General features: G+C 36.1%; 2 protein-coding genes across 2 annotated transcripts; both read left to right on the top strand.

The window, feature by feature from the left end:
* Nucleotides 1–3,374: 3,374 nt before the first annotated feature.
* LOC120336377 (large ribosomal subunit protein uL13-like) lies at nt 3,375–4,045 on the top strand. The gene has a single exon (XM_039404045.2). It carries the CDS (start codon nt 3,398–3,400, stop codon nt 4,016–4,018), a length of 621 nt encoding a protein of 206 aa, XP_039259979.2. The 5' UTR covers nt 3,375–3,397; the 3' UTR covers nt 4,019–4,045.
* Nucleotides 4,046–9,065: 5,020 nt separating this feature from the next.
* Nucleotides 9,066–16,273, top strand: LOC120336102 (tripartite motif-containing protein 2-like). The gene is made up of 14 exons (XM_039403704.2): nt 9,066–9,483; nt 10,521–11,040; nt 11,302–11,436; nt 12,002–12,160; nt 12,747–12,875; nt 13,172–13,393; nt 13,526–13,636; nt 13,726–13,878; nt 13,991–14,208; nt 14,392–14,542; nt 14,747–14,915; nt 15,034–15,138; nt 15,220–15,387; nt 15,556–16,273. Exons 1-14 carry the CDS (start codon nt 9,425–9,427, stop codon nt 15,786–15,788), a joined length of 2,532 nt encoding a protein of 843 aa, XP_039259638.2. The 5' UTR covers nt 9,066–9,424; the 3' UTR covers nt 15,789–16,273.
* The last annotated feature ends 962 nt before the right edge of the window (nt 16,274–17,235 follow it).

The raw sequence follows: 17,235 nt of genomic DNA, 5'->3' as shown, positions 1-17,235 counted from the left end.
ATGTCCCCACCAGTGGGGTGCAGTGGGACGTTTTTCAAAGAATTTTGGTGGACATATAAGTGTAGCTTGGAATATTCTTAGTCGCTTAATAAAAAGGACAGCTCTTGCACAGTGGCGTAGCAAGACTCTCGTGCCCTATCCCCCCCGCAAAAATATTTCGTGGAAATGACCCTACAAACTCTTGGACATGAGCTAAAACAACGCTCTTTTTTATTTTGTCAAAAGGCATAACATGTCGCTAAAAAAGGCAATGGTAACCTAAAATTTGCCGTTTATCTTGGTTACTTCAATTTTTTTCAAACTTTCTTCCTTTTCTGCGTTTCTGTGCGCCACTGGGAGGTTTTGCTTTTGACATCATTCTGACAGCCTCCGCAATTTTGCCGGTGCGATCAAACCACAATACGCCGAAAATCGACGACTCCCTGGCATTGTTACGTAACAAAACGATTTGAGCAGAACTAACATCAACGTTATAAGATGTGCATTACTTGATTTGCACTGTAGCTTTTAGTTCGCGGCTTAACATTCTAAATTCTAACCGCTTGGGCCCCTTTGCGCTGTGGGCCATCCCGCGACCGCGGGGGTGGATGCTACGCCACTGCTCTTGCATATGCTTACGATTTTGCTAAATATCCATAGTTGTTCTTCAGTGTGAAATTGCTCTGATATATATATATACTTCATTTATATCATTTATTTACACGTGGCCTTCATCACAAGACTGTTCGATAGTTAACGAAATATCCGACCGGCTGGATAGATGTCTTATTTCCTGTGCATGCCAAATTTATAATGTTGGAGATTGTAAGGTTTATCATTCCACTTGTTAAAATAAAAATACAAGAAACCTTGCTGGTACTCCACCGAGTAACTACTTCGTTTTTCAATTCTTTCTTCAAATTTTCGCATTTCCAACTCCAATTATTACTTCTCTATGGATCATGCGCTTCAGAGATCGCAGATTGGCTTAACAAAACAGATCTCTCCACTGCTATGAAAATGTATTCACCGAAAACAAACGATCAGAAAATCCGAAAACATCGACAATTCTTAATTGCGTTGGTATTGACTAAAACAGACCGATGTTTGCCATATCGCCGGATTTCACAATTTTGAGTTTTGAGAAAAACGCAAAAAACAATTTTGAATTTTTTTTCTATTTGATATCTGAGCTCTGGTTATTTTAATATAGATGAGAATATCTTTGTAATCAATATTTTTTGGGACTACTATCTGCTTTTTTACCCCTAAGGACTTTGGCCCATTCTGTTTTCAACAACTTCTGAATTTTTTTATATGGAATGCAAGATAAAACAAGGTGACTTAGGCCTAAGTTGCACTGAACAAATTCTTAAAGATGTAATTTTCGGACATTTTATTTCCGATGTCAATCATATTGGAACATATGCCTATTCTGTTCTTAACTTCTACAAAATATTATAGTCCTAAGTCCAGCTAAAATTTTTATTGTTGGGAAATTCAGGATTTCAAGACCACCATCTTGTAGAGCATGACTCAAAGCCCCAAAATATTAAAAAAAGTGAACTTATGTGACTTAGGCCCCTTCTGTTCTCATCCGGCGATATATTCCGCTCTATCATCTATTCTTTAAGTTTTAAAACAGAGGTTCATGATAAATGAAATTCGTATTTGCGACAGACGGTGTATCTTATAATAAAGGCAGTGATTGCTTACAAGAGAACTGAGCGAGTTGGTCCCTCAGATACTCACGCTTCCCACCTTCGCGAGTAGAACGGGTATTATGACGTCACGTTTTCTGCCTTTGCGCAACGGAACGTCTGCAGAAACTACCATAATTTGTTGTTCAGTTGCTGCCAAAAATTAACGCTAACGGCCCGCCATTAAAAGCTCTTCATGAAAAGAAGGTAACTTATCTGTAATGTAGTTTTGAATAATATCAATAAAGTATATCAGCATTTTTCAACGGAAAAGGGTCAAAAATTGAATTTCGATTAAACCTGCACATCTGAAGCTTCACAATGTGTTCGAGAGTTTTATTTCGCAAAAAAATAACTTTAATATCCAGCAGAATTGCTCAAATTGAACAGAAAAAAATAGAGAAAACACTACCAACCCTCAACAGATGAACTGGAAGAGTTGGCGAAATTGGTGGGAGTCAGCCTTAAATATTGAAATCCACTACGGGGAAATACTTGTGTCTCAGTGGTGTGGTGTATCGTGATAAGCGTTAAGAATAGGCTTGTTTCCGCTCAGCTTATTACCCTGCGTGGGTTCCAGGTTCGAATGCCGTGGGGATATTCATGTGTTGGACTCCTCGCCGCCGTTGGGTGATTCGCGTAAGCGCTGGTCGATTACGGCTTTCTCCACCATCAAGTCCATGCACCTGGAAACGAATAACTGGCTAACCAATCACATACCTGACATGGACCGATAACTTGGCGAGAGGCCGTGGTTCACCATATGATTAAGTATCATAGGGATGGGCATTCTCTCTTCACCCGGATATATAGGTAAATCCTATTCTACCCTAAGTCAAAACCGTGGCTGTGACTCCGTGTAGTCATATTTAGTACATGGCCCCTAGGAAACCAATGAGGAGAAAATACCAGTACCTTCACACAACATTGGAGAAATTGTAAATTGTCTTAAACACTTTCAAAACGGAATTCGCGGTAGACCAGATTGTGAATTGGTGTGTCATAACTTAATTCGTAAAAAGTAGCACAATCATACGCTGAATTCATATGAGTGGCGGTGGGATTGACAGCTGGATTGGATCGACGGAATTTGCAAAATCGACTGTAACATTCTATATGCGAATTGTTGAAATTAATACTATTAGGTTTCAAAAATTCAATTGTTAGGACGGTGACGCAATATTCAGACCAGCCTATAAAAATACCGGGTTAATAAATATGGTTTCAGATGTCTCCGATCACCGCGCATATATTTCTACGCAGAAATATTGACTTTGTGTAATCCAGTGTTCCCAATTGAAAGTATTACGTTTGACAGCAAACTTTTATATTACTTATACTAAACCTTATACCAATGGATACAATAGAAAAACCTAAATGTTTTGCTAGACTGTTATTTGTATTAGAATATGCTTTAAACTTTCCAATTTAATTTTCTGTGACACGTAATAATAATAGCTGCCACTGATATTTTAAATCCAACATAACAGCTTTCAACAATTTTTATAATGTAAGTTATGGTAAATATAAGTTATGATTGTGTTTTGTATTCTGATACAAAAATTTTGACATATTTCAATACACCAAAAGAAACAACAACTTCTTCTTCGTGTTAAAAAAAACACTGAGAAAATGAAACTTTTATCCGCGTAGGAAACTTTTTCTGAAATTTGCGTCATGCTCGCAGTGAGGTGATCGGCCTTTTTCCAACGACAGCGATGGCCGACGCGTTTTCAGAAGTGAAGTTGATAGACGCCAACAATCATTTGCTTGGCCGTCTGGCAGCTGTGATCGCCAAATCGGTTTTGAATGGTCAGAAAATAGTCGTTGTACGATGTGAAGGTTTATTGATATCAGGAAACTTTTACAGAAACAAATTGAAGTATCTGGATTTTTTGAGGAAGAGAATCAACACCAACCCAAAGAGGGGTCCTTTTCATTTTAGAGCCCCTTCGAAGATATTATGGAGGACAGTTCGTGGCATGCTTCCACATAAGCTGAAGCGTGGAGAAGCCGCCCTGGCCAGGTTGAAGGCATTCGAAGGAATACCACCTCCATATGACAAAAAGAAAAGAGTCATTGTACCATCAGCAATTAAAGTTGTAAAGCTGAAGCCACATCGAAAGTTTGCCCCACTTTCCCGTTTGTCCCATGAAGTTGGATGGAAGTACAGAGATGTTGTCAATGCGCTGGAGGACAAAAGAAAAGCTCGTTCCAAAGCCTACTGGGATAAAAAGCAGCAAAATCTTGCTTTAAGAAAAAAGGCGATCACAAATGTCTCAAGAAAAATAGCCGACATTGATTCTCAAATCATAGCAATGGGTTGTTATGCATGTTAAACATCGAATAAAACACAGCTGCATCTATTGTCGGTTTGTAACTTTTCATGTTTTGTTGTTTACAGTATAGTTAACAGGTTGAGATACAGTTGCATATGGTAACAACAGTTAAAAGTCTAGAATAGATCATAAATCAGTAAATGGGTTGTAAAATATGACATATTCTCGTTCGGGTTGTTGATATTTTCTTGAAATATGGAATGTAGATCAAGAAAGTTTAAAAACGAGTTCAGCTTGGTGACAATTTCCTTACTATAACCCTTTTTGTAGTATTAGTGAGATTTATCTCCATGCTGCCATAGCGGGATTGAGAATTGACCACATCCACCTTCTGGCAAATAAATTATGTTATCTGCAAATTACATGCATTCATTTTGATATGCTATCCCCAAGTCGACCCAATATATTGTATCAAAAATAATAATGTAATATCGTGCACTCTTGATAATTTTATAATTTGATCAATGGTTACTTGATTATTGTGTCTCAAAATTCGATTAAAAGTACCTTCATAGCGTATGGTCTGCATTCTAAAGATGTTTCGTTCAAACAAAATACTAACTGCAAATCATAATTATTCACACATACCAAACTTTGAATAAACGAAATGTGGATAAGCTTTGCCATCATTAGGAGTTTATGTTTTTGGACTTCGAGCCAAGTTGATATCTATTAATTCAAAGTAATTTGGAGCTATTGTTGAAAGCGAATTCATCCTGTTTGCAAAATTATATTTTAACTATCTCGATTGGTCACATAAATAACATGTAGGCTTTGTGAGTTAATCAAGCATCACACATTCCGATAATTGCTATATTTGTTGTAAACTAGCCTGTGATAAAACAGGCTATGATCTATCTTGGCGGAGATGTTTGAGGTTCCAGGCTTTATATAACTGAGGTTTTGTTGGGGAAATTCTTGCTGGATTTCTCCCTAAAGATTGGCTGTTATTTCAGTCTTACAATATGCATTGACAGTTTAGTGACAGAACCTCCTTAAAAATGTTTGACCTTTTCAGCGAAAATTGCATAATTAGATATACAATGCGAATCCTGATTTGAATGGCTTCCTGAATATGGAGTTGTTACTACTAGTTTTAGGAATCTGGCTGAATTTTAGATCTAGATACAAAAAAATAATCTAGAAAAAATTTTTCGCAAACATATATGCATCAATATGGTGACTGAATTTTCTTAAACAACCCCAAAAAAGTACCATTAAGAAATAATAAAGTCAAATTGAACTACTAAACTGATTTTTTGGGCGGTTCTTCAATAAAGTTAGGACATTCTCAACAAATCTAAACAAGCCTACAAAATGGTTTACGTTGTTATAAACTCTGTGTGTTGATCACTCCTGCATGCCCTGCTTAATATTACTTCATTGTGTCTAAACAAATCCGAGTGAAGTAATTGAAATGATGTATAAATCTAGCTTTTTAAAGTGCCTTGTTGCCAAAAAAATTTAATTTTGTTCAGTGTTTATAGACGATTGGAAATTCCTGAAGTGAATGATATCAATATGAGGCATTTTAATGGCATAATGCGCTTAGTTTATACCAAGGCCGAGGAGTTACTTTGAGCAGCATCGCCTTGATACAAGATTGTGGAATGCAGTGATTTTGACTTTGGACACTGATTCAATTCTCGGGCCAAATAATGCTGATTCACATAATAAATTTCACATATTTATTCCCTTTTGTTTTGGGATTATAACATATTCTATTTAAAAATTGCAATAAAAAAAATGTAGGCTAATATATTCTGCATAGAATGGTGGCATGTCGTCAAGTCATTTTTCTGGAATACACTCGAACAAAATAGGATAGGATAGGATTTACATATTTATCCCGGGGGAGAGGAAAGCCCATAAGACGGCTTATTCATATGGCGAACCACGGCCTCTCGTCCGGTTACCATTCCAAGTCGGGTATGGGATTAGTTTCTACTGTATTGTTTGTTTTCGGAAGCATGGACTTGGTGGTGGAGGAAGCCGTAACCGACCAGCGGTTACGTGAACCACCCAACGACGGCGAGGAGTCCAGCAATCCTCTCGCACATAACCATCCCTGCATGGGATTCGAACCTGCGAACCCACGCAGAGTAATTAGAGGTGCGGTGGCGAGCGTATTCCTAACGCTTAGCCCGTTGAGCCACACCGCCGCGCGAGATACTTGTATGTGGAAACTCGGTGAGTTGCAGTGAGAAAATATGACTCTGATTACATCAAATGTGGTTTCATAAAGGCAAGAAATGTGTTCGAGCCAAAAACACAATGTGTTGAGTGTAAATGCTACGATGCATGTGAGCTTGTCTCCCATCAAGCCGCGACTTGATCTTATAATATGCAAGCTCAAGTTTCACATTGATAGTAAATTGCACAGATCAACATCTCGTTGTGGACCGCAAAAAAAAAATGCCAATAAAAGTGAGTCGCGAACTGTCTGACAGTCTTCTATTTTGTATCTGTAGCAAAGGGTATCCTATAGAAGGGTAATTACGATTCGCTGGTTTGTGCTATGGTTGTTCAGAGTCACGAATAAAGTTGAATAAATATTTTTCAAATCCATGCCTGCTCGCCATAGTTAATTATCGATTATCGTAAGTAATTTTACTGAAAACTTCGTACCGTTTGGAGAAGAACTTTGGTCGACCATACCGTATTACCACACTGTTCTGCAGGATTGGATTAACCGGCTGAACGAGAAGTATTTTGCCATCCGATATCCGGATATTATTGTGAAGGTTAACTGGATGATAAAGTAGCATAAACAATGCATATGCCCATATTGATTTTGATATATTTTGTTAGGAGCATAATATAATAAAAACTTATATTCACATTTGTCATTCACACTTTGTCTTTGTGTGATCGCGTTTTCGGCGGTGCAGAGGACTAAAATGATACAGTAAGCGCGCACCGAAGGAATACCAACAAGGAGCCTACAGGCAAAGTAAAGACGAGAAGGACATTAAGGCAACGTAACAGAATCGAAAAATAATGAATCAGGAATATTAAAAAGAGTATGGAATTCAACTCACAGCAGATACTGCAAATGCTATTACCGGTACTACAAATTCTACTTAAATAATGAATGAGAATCAAACAATCTCTTCGGTACTATATATGCATAAGCTATTTGTAATTATATAACATGATATGACCATGCCCTTTCGCAACGTTCCATATAATGGAGTATTATCGTTTTTGTTCTGTGTGTGTACAGTTTTAAGAATATTTGCCTCATCAATTACAGACCTGTTCACGTATTATTAGAGTTTTTCGCGACAACTGTTTATAAGTGACCGTTCATAGCATTTGCCAGCATTATTTTCTATTGAGTTTGTATGTATCTTAAACCACTTTATTACATTGCACTCCACACGTTATCTTTGTATCAGATTGAATTGGTCATTATTAGCTTAAGTATTTTGAAAGAACAACAGCCCGAATGTTTAATACATTCGCGTGTTTTATGTGGGTTTATTTCTGGCCCAAGTCTCGTTTAACAAGATTTGTGTTTTTTTGAGCGTGTGCTGGTGAGCGGATACATGATATTAAAAGTTTTGTTCATCTTCAGAATTCTTCATTTTTTATTTGTGTGCATTATGGAGTTTTGCAGTTTTCAAAATAAACTATCTATCTATCTTTGCTTATATTTTAGCCATCCGTAAAATGCTGGAGTGAACTTCAATATCACATCACAAAATACGCAAACAAATACGATTATTATGTACTAGAAGAGTGCACTCGCTTTTTAAAGTTAGGTTTAAACCAGTGCTCTTCAACCTTTTTGTTATTGTGGAACCCCTGATATAATTTATCGTTTTTCATGGAACCCCAGTTACTAAAATTAAAAAAAAAAAATTTAACTTTGGCAATTAAATTACATTTGATTCGCTTTGGAGGAGAAGCAGGTGCCGCTTTTTGCATTTGAACTACTTTGCTCATTGCCGCCCTGACCTTCACCGTTGTTATTATTTCGCCTCACATAAGAAAATATACTATTTTGCTTCATCTTTATTGACTAAATATTAAAAAGTTGGATTTCACACTATTTTTACTATATTCCAACAGAAGCTGAACAACAACACTAGTTTGTAGTATTATAGTGTCTGTGTATTTTACATATATAGGAAGGTTTTAGATTTCCTACACAAAAACATTTATATACAGTTTTGCATATTAATATTATCCAATGGGAATTATGCAAGCAGTCGCCCAAGCTTTTTGGGCTGTTGTGTTTCGGTATAGCTTACATAAGTATTTAGATCTTGTGTTATATGGTAGTGATGGGTTCAATCGAAACACCTAATTGGATTTCGTCGGCGTGCTTGCAATCATTCTATTGTGAGTAGATAGCAACCGGCCACATAAGGTGTCAATAGTCCAACATTAAAGATCGATCATCATTAGTTCCACTGTTATACCTGTTAAAAGAGAATACATATGATGGTATGTATGATTGAACAGGCTAGAAAACCAGCCTTCTTAGACATTTGACAATGGATAATAACCTTTTGGCCGAGTTTCATCTGCATCGCAGACACGAATTTCATGACTTCCGACAAACTCCGAACAATGTCGCGTAAAAGCCGTGAAAATACGTCATGATCTTATTTTACCCTAAATCAGTGAACTGCATTTTCAGAACGAACAAAGGCGCTTCCAGCAATTGCCAGACAATAAGTAGTATTTTGCATAAACGAGTAGAACTCCAGTTATTTCCAAGCTAAACGTTCTTAGTTATCCTGGGGTTTATTTGTGTTCTCAAATTACGTGCTATCTATGCTTTTCTTCGCGCCTGAGGGCACTCATTCGCGCAAGAAAAGTTGTCTATTTTTAAGTTTTGCAAGGTATTTCTCGCTCGATTTCCCACCTACGATACGATGCGTAAGTTTAAATAAATTACGGATGGGATACAATGGAAATCGTTGTTCTGAATCCAACGAGAAAGGTATCTCTCACATAAGAGAGCTGTTGTCACGACATTGTTTGAAAGGAAGTATTATTATATTATGGTAAGCAAGTGGCCGGAAAGATCAACATTTTTGTCAGAATTGCGAATATTGTCGGTACTATCGTTTAAAAACAACAACTAGGACGACATAAGTGGCTGGTTCTATCACCATTGTTTTAGCCTGTTTTGTCGAATCTAAGTCGTTGTTAATATTCAAAAATGCGATAAATCGAATAGAAGAAAATCAGAAAACACTTTACCAAAATTCAGCACTTGTGTGTGGGCTTGATTAAGCTTTCTAAATCTTTTTCGAAGTTATTTGGTTATCATGACGGACTTTTTATGTATTAATTATATTTTAAAGTATAGAATTATATTTTGTTATGAAACTAAATGTTACGGTATATTTCAAGTTGGGTTCGTAGATCAATATATATATTATAGTCATGGCTTCTGGTGGAAATATCACAACAGTTATCACCAACGACAACGTCGAACAGGAAAAGTAAGGAAGTTTTTTACTACTATAATATGTGGCAATTATACTTTCTAATATCATGTGTTAACGAGAAAGATGTGTCATGGAATTCGTAGGAATTAATCCGATTCACTGATTTAGCTCTAGGTTAAAGTCATAATCAAATTGCTAGTCATTCAGAAGCCACTGCATAAATTAATAAATGTGGCTTTTGTCAAATACATAGCAATGCTATTACCAAAATGCTGTCTGAGTTTTTGAATATGCGAGAAAATTAATCGTCTTTCAACTTCCTTGGGTTGTTTATATTTGAATAGTTTGACATTGAATAATCATGATTTTGTAGCGAAATGGGATTTGGAAAGATTACCTCTCAGGATTATTGTTCTAATTCCGTATTAATTTGAAACTTTGTTTTATTTTGCAACAGATTTTTCTGTACATCTTTTCAGTCTTCTTTTATTTCAAAATAATTCATTTTCTTTTGCGTGACGTGATACTATGGCGACAACGAAATTTTGTTTTTTTAATACATTGCCATATGCGTATCTGATTTAAAGTTCCGTGCTTGATTACGATCTGAAAAATGTAATAGAAACTAGGTGTGGTTGTATGCTTGAGATAATAGTAAAATGTAAGAATGATAAAAAGAATTAAAAAGTTGTTGCGGCCGGTTAACGGAATTGGCCTGCCCCAGGTAGTAAAGTGTGGTTTTACGAAACCCAATTTGTTTTATAAAGTTTTTCAAACTCTTCGATTATGTCCTAACCCTAACGTATTTAATCAGAGACGTTATGGCAAAGTGGGCAAAATTTTGTCCGACCTAGTAAAAGTGATTTTTTTAACGTAACTGCTGGTGAAAATTCTATACTAGTTGTAGTTATTGCAATTACGTTCTCCGATAACAAAAAACATTTCTAGTACATAGTAGAGGTTTAGAATAATGCTATAGACTTCTTGTGGGGCTATCTTTATTGGCGGGCCCGCTGCATTTTATAAAAATTGTGGGAAAAAATTGCTCGTTTCTAATCTAATTCTTACCCTCTATATTTTTTTATTTGCAGATACACTGGTCGAAAATTAGCAAGTTCGTTGGATCTCTTGGCTAAAATAAATGACGAGTTTCTTACTTGTCAGATATGTTTCGAAACTTATACATCCCCAAAGAGCCTCAGCTGTCAACATACTTTCTGCAAGAAGTGTCTTCAAGACTATCTTACCCCGAATGCATCTGCTCTGCTATGTCCCACTTGTCGATGTTCCCAGTCACTAACAAGCGATGGAATACAAGGACTAAAAGACAATTTTTTCATCTCCAGTATGGCTGACATGTTGAAGACTGTTAAAGAGATTCGAAACGATGACAAGCAAGGCACATCTTTGCTGTGTGATACTTGTGACGATGACTGTCGCAAGTCAGCAATATCACGATGTCTGGATTGCACAGATTTTTTATGCACCGATTGTTCCATTTGGCATAGACGGACAAAACTTACTCGGCGTCATAAAATTGTATCACTATCTGAACTAGAATCCGGAATACATAACGAAGAACTAAAAAGCAGAGCCAAAATATACTGTACGGTAAGTAAATCTTGTTTCATTACAAAATGCCCAGGAGTTACTTTCATTGGAGTTAAGTCGTTGACAAATAAATGCAATTACATCATCGCCTTCCAAAGATAAAAAGTTGGAATTATAATAATTGGTTTGAAGAAATCAACGTTGAATAGCGAAAGTTTCCAAAACGAAGTAACTTCGGAGAGCGTCCCAACGTAGGAAGAAAATATTAGTGGAGCACGTTATACAAAGTGTTACGCTTACTTGTCAATTCATTAATCCTAGATTCACGAGGGAGAAGCTGCAAAAATATACTGCCAAACTTGCAAATGCGCAATATGTCACGATTGTGTGGATTCAGACCATGCAGGACATGACAGGTGCATGCTGAAAGACGAAGTTCATAATCAAAGCGGACAAGTATGAGAACTCAATATTTTTTACCTCGGGCTAATGCCAAGACTACCAGTTCTGCATTACGAGCATCGAGCATGTAATAGGATATTATAATGATATGTACTCCCATGATATATATATAAAAATAATCAGCAAACGAGTTAACTACACCACATTGAGATATGAATCACCCCAGGGTGTAGTAGGGAATAATAATTACTACTTGGAGCATGGTGATAGCTTGTTGATATGGGTTTGGGCTTTATTGCCAATAGTAAGTACACTATGGGATTAAGTTGGACGCGTACCAATTTCTTTGCGTATTTCTTTGAGCCAACTAATATTATTGCGAAATCGCCTCAATGAACACTCCTGGCGCGGATGATCGTACAGATACCACTCAACATAACTATTGTTTATTGTCCATCACCTCAACCATTGCTGATCTGATGTCAGAACTTCTATTGTCAGTGCTTTCCCAAATATTCGCTTCATGAGTATCACCAAAAATCAAACTACACGTCGTATATTCTTAAATTGTCTTCAAAGTGTAATGCAAGTGAACACTATTTTGTATTTACAACCACAGATCGAAAAACTTTTGACTTCTGGCAAAAGCAAAACAGAAGTGCTTCAAGATATGCAAAAGAGTATTCAAGAAATTGGAGAAATGAAACAGCGATCTTTAGAAAAGGCCGAATGGAAGATAATAAAAACCTGTGGTACCCTAGTGGCAGAAATTGAACGGGTATGCATCTTTACTTTTAATTATGTTAAATTTAAAGTTATTACAACCTTTTTCGTCAAATAACTTCAATAACACCATTGTGTTGATTATGAACACGCATTCTATGACATGAATTCGATTATATTCGCCTGTAACAGAAAAGTTTCTGACGGTGACAGTCGCAATAAAAAAAACTTCAAATAACATGCCAAATATTAGTTGCAAATTTTATTGCATTGACTGATGCAAAATTCTGTCATCGTACGAGGTAAACTTCATTTGCGACTCAACGAAATGGAGGGATAATGCCGGGCTCAGAGTACGAGTAGTTAAATACTTATCACTAAGAACTTACTTTTAGTAGTCTATAATGAGTTCAGTACTAGGTTGGTAGAAATACAATATAGGATAACTCAATAGGGATAAGCGCACTCGTGCGCAATGGAACCTTAATTGGATTATTTGATGAAACGAGTTATTGAGTGTTTTGATGGAGCAACCTCTTCAAAAATGCTTTATCTGTTTGCTTGTTGTCGAACAGATTAATGTCGCCATTGCTCCATTTGCATATGTCCATTTTTAAAAGTGTTTTTTTTTATTTTTTCAGCAAAAAGATGACCTCATCAAGAAAATACGTGCCATGCATGATCTCGATGTTAAAAAACTCCAAGCTGATACAGAGTCTGTCGATTTACAAATGAACTCATTGTCATCATGCGCCGAGTTTTCTAGGAAGGTGAACAAAAGACGTTATTTTATATCAGCATAGTAAAAATGGAACTTTGAGAAACGATTGCTAAACAGATGCTCTATACGTGGCACGCGCTTGCCCTTTTTATATTGAGTTTGGTAAAATTACTCCATCAGAGTCATTTGAGTATTAAACTGCTTTCACGTTCGTATTCCACTCTATTCCGCCGGCTATACTCAACGATTGTCACATAATTAACCAACGCAAAGTTCAACGGAATTGAAAACAAATTGAAATTAGCTGAGCATTAATTCATGTTTAAAATTTTTCCAATATTAAAGGTTTTAGAATATGGAACACCAAAGGAAGTACTTGGATTAAACAATCAAATGACGCAAATTTTGCAACAATTACTGGAAACTCATCCTGCAATAAAATATCATAAAGAGCAAGATACCATGGCACTTGATTATAAATTCAACATAGAAAATTTAAAATTATTGGACAACATCTTTGGAAAAATTGAGTTTGTGCCAAAACCATTCACTGGTCCAGTAATCAAGGTAAAATCTGAATTGCGTACTTAACGTTTAAACAAAGTAATACTTTATCAAAAGTGGTTAACCTGATTGCTATCATTTTACATCAGTAATACTGAATCGTAGTTTGAAATTTAAATAATTTTATTCTATAAGGTACTTCGAGCGGTAGATGCATTTTGTGTTGGAGAACAAGTCGTTGCTTCTCCTGTTGGTGAACAATTTATGCGAATGGATTCTGTTGAAACAACAAAACTACTAAAACAGGTATGCAATTCCCAATTAAGTTGTGCAAATTGTTTAAATCTTTAAAAATATCATATTTAAAATGCATTAAAATTTTATTTTATCGGCAGATAGGAAAGCAGGGAGAAGAAGATGGCGAATTTGAATCCACGCCAAACATTGCAGTAAACTCAGTTGGGGAAGTAATGACATCTGACACGGACAGCTGCAAGATTCAAATTTTTGATCCTCATGGCGATTTTAAGGATTCTTTTAAAACTAAGGTAATAACTTTTGAATTGTAGCAAGCATAGGCAATCGTTTATAGGTAATCGTTTTGCACAATTATATTGATATAATATTTAACCACAAACTTTTCTTCAAAATAAATTTTAGATCAACGGTAAAATACTTCGTCCATCCGGTATCGCAGTTTTGCGAAACGACGATATTGCAGTTTGCTGCGAGGATCAAGTCTACATATGGACGCATGAAGGGAAACCTGTACTTGGATTTGGGAAAGGAATTTTTGTGAATTGTAATAGCATTGCTACCGATGACAAGAATAGAATTATTGTTTCAGATATATCTCAGAGAATGATAACAATATTCAGGTATATTTGCATAATGAAATCACAGGAAAACTAATAACACAATACTAATATAAATAATAACAATAATATTTGACATTGATGCTAATGAACGGTAATGTTCACAGGACATCAATCAAGCCAAAGTATTGTTTAATATTAAACGGCAAACTGGGCTTCTGAATTGATCATGTTTACATTTTTCAGATCTGATGGTACACTCATCGGCAAGTTTGGTGCAGGAGCTGGAGTGAACGACAAAAAATTTGTCGAGCCGCGGTACGTTGCATGCGATTCGCAAAACAACATAATCATTTCGGACAGCGGAGATTGCACAATAAAGAAATTTACTCATAAGGTGGTTTGGATTTATTTCATGTGCAAAGTTTCATTCGAAATACCTGAATATTTATTTCCGAAAAAATAGACGGTCAGCCCTTTGTGGCAGTTTACAGTATGGAGTAACTAGTACACCCTAAAAAAACATTATTCTGATGTGTTTCACAGTTCACATGCTTAATCCAACTTCGATGGTTAATTTAATATTCATTTTTTTATACAGGGTGAATTGGTTTGTATGTTTGGAGAAGAAGGATCCGAGCCCGGGCAACTTCAAGGACCTAGAGGAGTATGCGTTGATGAAAATGATAACATTCTTGTAGCCGACTGTTGGAATCACAGAGTTGATTTATTCACTCCTGATGGGGTTTTCAAAAAACATATTGTAACAGGTACGAAACACGTGAACATTTTTAAATATTTGCAGCCATTGAATATTCAATTGAATTAAGTATAAATTACACAGAAAATATTTAAAACCATTAAAACAACTTCAAAACATTTTTGTAGATGTTGACGGACTACACTTTCCAGAAGCAGTTGCCCTAACTGCAGTTGGTAAATTGGTGCTTTCAGAAGATTACAGTTGGTCAGTGAAAATGTTTTCCCTCCCAGGTAAGTGAATAGGGTTCACATTCGGTATTAAACAAAAATTGTACATGACATTGAACAACTTATACTCGTTTATGTTTTTAGAATACCAAGTAAGATCCCCGTCGGTTTCATCAGGGAAGAGCGTGACGTCGCCAACTGTGTTAATAAAAGATTTGGAGCAATTGGCTGGAAAATTTGACATGACAAATATTTTGAATAGCAAAATTACTCGATGGCTCAACTCACCGTCCGCAAATAGCAGTGATTTATGTTAGTAACTGCATTTTCATCGGACATTACAACATTCTATTATTTCGTGATTATGTTTAATTAGTGTATTCAGTTAATGTATGTAGTTTCACAATGTTTCTTGTTCCATGAATAGTACGTATCGACAGAGTTGACACGATTTATATTCATTTGTGTGTTTTTATTTAGCTCAGACATTGAAAATTACTAGCACGAGAGACTTTACTGCAAGAGAGAAGATGGCTCGTAGGCCGGGCAGAAGCAAATCATTGACAAGTAAAGTTTCATTACCCAACGACACAAATACATTCAACCGAGCTGTGCCGTTTGCAACTTCTGTCGATCAAGGGACACCGGATAGCGAGTCGGATAATTTACTTCAACAAGACAGGAAAATGCATGGCGCAAACGGCGAATTATGAAATCAACGAAATTTATTATTTACTCCCTAATTCTTTTTGTTCCGTCATCATCGCCATGTTAGAGAATAGTTCAAGATTTTGTTCACGTCATGAAAAAACACACACTTTCTTTTTTGATTCAAATATCATTTGAGTCAGTATTTGAGGAATGTTATCACAACAACATGAATCTAATTTTAATCCTCACTGAATAGAAGTGCCTATACAGAAGAAGTTTTGTACAATTAGGTAATCTCGCTGAAATCGGTATTATTGAAATGTGACACGACAATTTCGTAATAATATGAGGTATTATGGTGCACAATTTATTTTATATAAATATTTTAATTATGAGACTCAAAATTATATTTTACTTATATTATAGGAAAGGTAATAATATTTTAGACAACGACCGCAAGGGAACAACGTAAAAATTTATTAGTTATACTAACATTTTATTATTATTATGTTAACAATTGTTCTTACAAATCTTAAAATTCATTACATTGTAAAGAATGACATTAGTCTTCAAGTTGTATGGGTTACTGAGGCCGTCAATGTGGTCAGACTGGCAGACAAACCCGATTCCCACTGGCTTCAGTGAGCTGAGATTTGGGAAATTCAATAATTTTGAAAATAGCAGGTTTACAAGCTTATAAACGCGGTATGGCTGCAACAAAGTGACTATAACACTCGCTAGTCACTTTGGGTTGCAATTGACAACGATCACCCGGTAATTTTGTACAATCAAAGTTTTCTGTGAGGATACGAAAATTCCACGGATGAATTAGTGTTGTGATAAATGACGGTATAAGAAATATAGAAGCATCAGCTACATTTGGACTATATTGCGGACCGAAGCGTTAAACATAATGTTTATGGTGAACAGAAATTAATAGTATCTATGCATAGGATTTTGAATTCGATAAGTCCCGGTCGAAAGCAGGGTGAGGCGACACGTAAAGGGCTCAGAAGTCATCGTCGGTTGTTTTTTTTTCGACCACAAAATATATATATATAAAAATCATTTTGGTGAAACAAATAATGCAATAAATCGTACAATCAAGCTTAATCAATTTTAAGAGAGCAATACTCAAATATATGGGACACGAAATTCAAAACGAATGGACCTTTTCCTGAGCATCGACCTCCGTGTTTACTTCGTGACATTGGCCAATCAGCAAGATGTAAAACGTGACGTAACAATGCTCCCTTTTCGCATCCGCTCAGACACTTTTCTCATTCGGACAGATTTTCAGGCGTGATCGTAAACATTGCCTCGTTTTCGCGTTTTTGAACTCTATTCGTTAGTTTTCAGTTGTGTTTAGGAAATTTGATTATAAATCAGATAATTCAATGATCACTCTGTCTTCCTAGGACAGGGGTGGGCAATCTTTTTTGGCTCGCGTGCCAAAATCGGTTAAATTTAACGACTAAATTCTTCCGCGTGCCGACCAAAATTAAAAAC

The sequence above is a fragment of the Styela clava genome, chromosome 2, assembly GCF_964204865.1.
Source record: "Styela clava chromosome 2, kaStyClav1.hap1.2, whole genome shotgun sequence".
Taxonomy (NCBI): Eukaryota; Metazoa; Chordata; class Ascidiacea; order Stolidobranchia; family Styelidae; genus Styela; species Styela clava.
The sequence above is the reverse complement of the archived record's forward strand: the minus strand, read 5'-3'. Positions and strand labels throughout refer to the sequence as shown.